Source organism: Sinocyclocheilus rhinocerous, unplaced genomic scaffold (genome assembly GCF_001515625.1).
Source record: "Sinocyclocheilus rhinocerous isolate Xijiao unplaced genomic scaffold, SAMN03320098_v1.1 scaffold1515, whole genome shotgun sequence".
In the NCBI taxonomy this organism is placed as follows: domain Eukaryota; kingdom Metazoa; phylum Chordata; class Actinopteri; order Cypriniformes; family Cyprinidae; genus Sinocyclocheilus; species Sinocyclocheilus rhinocerous.
The window spans coordinates 17,707-20,755 of NW_015627243.1; the positions used below are offsets into that span (position 1 = coordinate 17,707).

Below are 3,049 nucleotides of genomic sequence, written 5' to 3' on the forward strand. Positions count from 1 at the left end.
ACTGCAACACTCCATCGATTTGGGCTTTATGGCGGTGTGGCAAGACTCAATCAGTGTAGACACATGAAAACACACTTAGAATTTGCAAAAAAAGCAACTAAAGGACCCTCAGACTGTGAGAAATAATATTCTCTGGTCTGATGAACCTCAAATCTAAGCATTATGTTTGAAGGAAACCAGCTCTCCTCATCACCGGCAGAGTACCATCCCAAAAGTAAAGTGTGCTGGTAGCAGCCTGCTGTGGGGCTGTTTTTCAGCGGCAGGGACTGAGGAACTCATCAGAATAGAAGAAAAGCTAAATGCACCAAAATATTGAGATTAATGAAAACCCAGTCGAGAGCATTCAGAACCTCAGACTGGGCAGAAGGTTTACCTTCCAACAGGACAATGACCCTAAGCCTCCTCTTGTATAGGTCATTGCTTCAGTCCTTGGTTCCTGGCCCCCCACTACCCTAGGCCTATAACTATGTCCCACCATTAATCCCTGCAGACAGGTTTAAGGAACCATGATAAAATCTACAGTTAAGAATGACTAGTTATGTTTGGTCATTTTTCGGTGGATGCTGAAAAATGTCAAATATTAAAACAGCAATCCATATCTGGCCAGTTTGATCAGCAGTAAATTACTAGGCTAAGCAATCATACATAAATGTTTAATAAAAAAATATTTACATTAAAATACATAAAGTGGTCTTACTTAAAAGATATACAGACCTTATAACCCTTCTCTGAACTTTGCAATTTTTTTCATGTTTAATTAATCAATTTTGTTATTTTATAACATGAGCATTTAGATTAGGGATTAATCTTAATTTAATACTCACTTCATTGGAAGATAATTTAGACAATATGGAAACTTAGATTTAGACACATCTAGGTACTTACTATAGATTTAGATTTGATTAGTAAATTAATGTTTATTACTATTACTAAAATGTAATTGTTCAAATCATTCACCTTAAGTATTAGTAACAGTGGTGTTTACCTTAGTAATAAACTAATAACTCAGTCAACCGCTGATTCACCTGCTACGCCCCACTTATAATCCCATCATGACATTGAAACATCAGCATATGACAACAGAATGTGATGTGGATTATAAACAATGTATAGCAGGTGAATGACCTGCTAACACCTCAAATCAATCACAAACACATGACTGTGTATGACTGGTCTCCACTGATACTTCTGCTGTTTTGGCCTAACATGACTAGAAATACCATCAGTCAGCTGGGAAAAAGTCAGTATGTCAAGGTGACCTGATAGCCCTGGACACTGGTATTCCCACTATAGCAGGTGTTCGTGTCACTTTATTCTCAGTCATATTTACAGTAATGTCTACCCCCATATCTGACAGGCTAAACACACCCCTTTCTCTTCCAACCAGGGCTTGTGAAGCAAGTGACGTGCATGTTTATAGCTGTCATTCTCTTGGCCTGGAGTACACTCAGCTCTGTTTTGACTGATTGGAGGATAAGCTAAAGGAAAACACACCAATTTTCTAGAATGAAACCCAAGAGCTGTTACTTTTAATTCCACGTTAACACTTGTCTCAGAAAAGTCTAACACACAATGTAATTTTGTCAAGATCATTTTGTTAAAAGTTCAGTATCAGTTAAAGGGACAGTTCACTCAGAAAAAAAAACAAACTGTCATGATTTATTCACCCTTACGTCATTCCAAACCGGTGAGAAAAGAAGATATTTTGAAGAATGAATTTTTGTCCAAACAATGAAAGTCAGTTGGGACCAGTGTGGTTTTGGACCCCATTGGCTTTCACTGTATGGCATGTGGGTGAGTAAATGATGACAGAATTATCATTTTTGAGCGATCCATGACTTTAAAATGATTGATGTGTGTAAAAATGCAGACAGGTTGCATATATATTATTTGTCACTCCTTTCACTGGATCCTTCTGTTTCCACAGTCCATTCATACATCCACTAGATTTGGCACCTTGTTCAAGACAGCTAAGGAGGGAGTAACACCGTCACGCCATCTTTGTACAGATCCTGATCCTCCAGCAGTCTCAATGTACCATACTCACCATCTTCTTTTCACCCTGAGAGCAGTACTTACGCTAATACAGTTTAGCGCTTAAAATAACTGCTTATAAACGTCCATGTGACACTCACAGTCACTAAAGCATCCAGCACATTGTCATCGGGCCAGACACCCGTGAACATCAGAAATAAGAAGAGGGAAAGGTGAAGTCTTATACAGTCTTGTGTGTCTCATTGCCTACTTTCGGAAGAACTTCAAGTAGACCACCCCTGCCAAGATGACCAGTTCCATGATGATAATGACTGATAGTAGCAGCTTGTTTGTTATTAGTCTGTAATGACAGGAAAGGAAGAGGTTTGACTCCGTATATTCTCAGAAAGAGATTTGGAAATAATTCTAGTGATGTAAAATGTTTCATGAGAGTGTAAGTCTCACCGTCTGGACATTGCACGCAGGATTTTCCTGCTGCGGCTCAGGTTCTCGCCAGTGTGAACCAACTGATGATGGAGTAAGAGAAGGGAAATGGGGGTGTAAGAGCGGAGAAAGAGGAGAAGTAAATTCACTGTAGACATTTCGCTTGTGCAGTTTATCATCTGCTTGTTCAACAACTAGGGCAGTGCAAAAAATCGAATGCGATTTTCATGCGCATCTCGTCAGTAAAGCCGCTCCTGTGATTAGTAGTAAATCTCCAGCACGTGCTTTCAGATGGAGCGCATTTACTACACAGAGCCGTAGTTCACTGACAAGCTACACAAAATCGCGTTCATAATCGGCAATGAATCGCCTGCGATCTTGAACACGATGTTGCGTAGCTTGTCAGTGATCTACGGCTCTGTGCAGTAAATGGCGCTCCATCTGAAAGCACGTGCTGGAGATTTACTATTAATCACAGAACCGGCTTTACTGACGAGATGCGCATGACAATCGCATTCGATTATTTGCACAGCCCTAATTTCTGCTATTCTATTCCCCTATCCGCTGAGGGTTGTACAAATACTGTAGATAGTCCCGCCCCTAAGCCAACATCATTGGTTGAGGCTTTGCA

At 40.1% G+C, this 3,049-nt stretch overlaps 1 protein-coding gene across 1 annotated transcript in view; it reads right to left on the reverse strand.

Moving 5' to 3' along the window:
* Positions 1-1,760: 1,760 nt before the first annotated feature.
* LOC107724223 (vesicle transport through interaction with t-SNAREs homolog 1B-like) overlaps positions 1,761-3,049 on the reverse strand; it is a 12,929-nt gene continuing 11,640 nt past the window's right edge. The window contains exons 5-6 of the mRNA XM_016533065.1: positions 2,440-2,501; positions 1,761-2,335 (exon numbers count right to left, since the gene is read on the reverse strand). Of these exons, the coding sequence (XP_016388551.1) occupies positions 2,242-2,335; positions 2,440-2,501 (156 nt within the window). The 3' untranslated portion in view covers positions 1,761-2,241. The remainder of the gene's footprint in view (positions 2,336-2,439; positions 2,502-3,049) is intronic.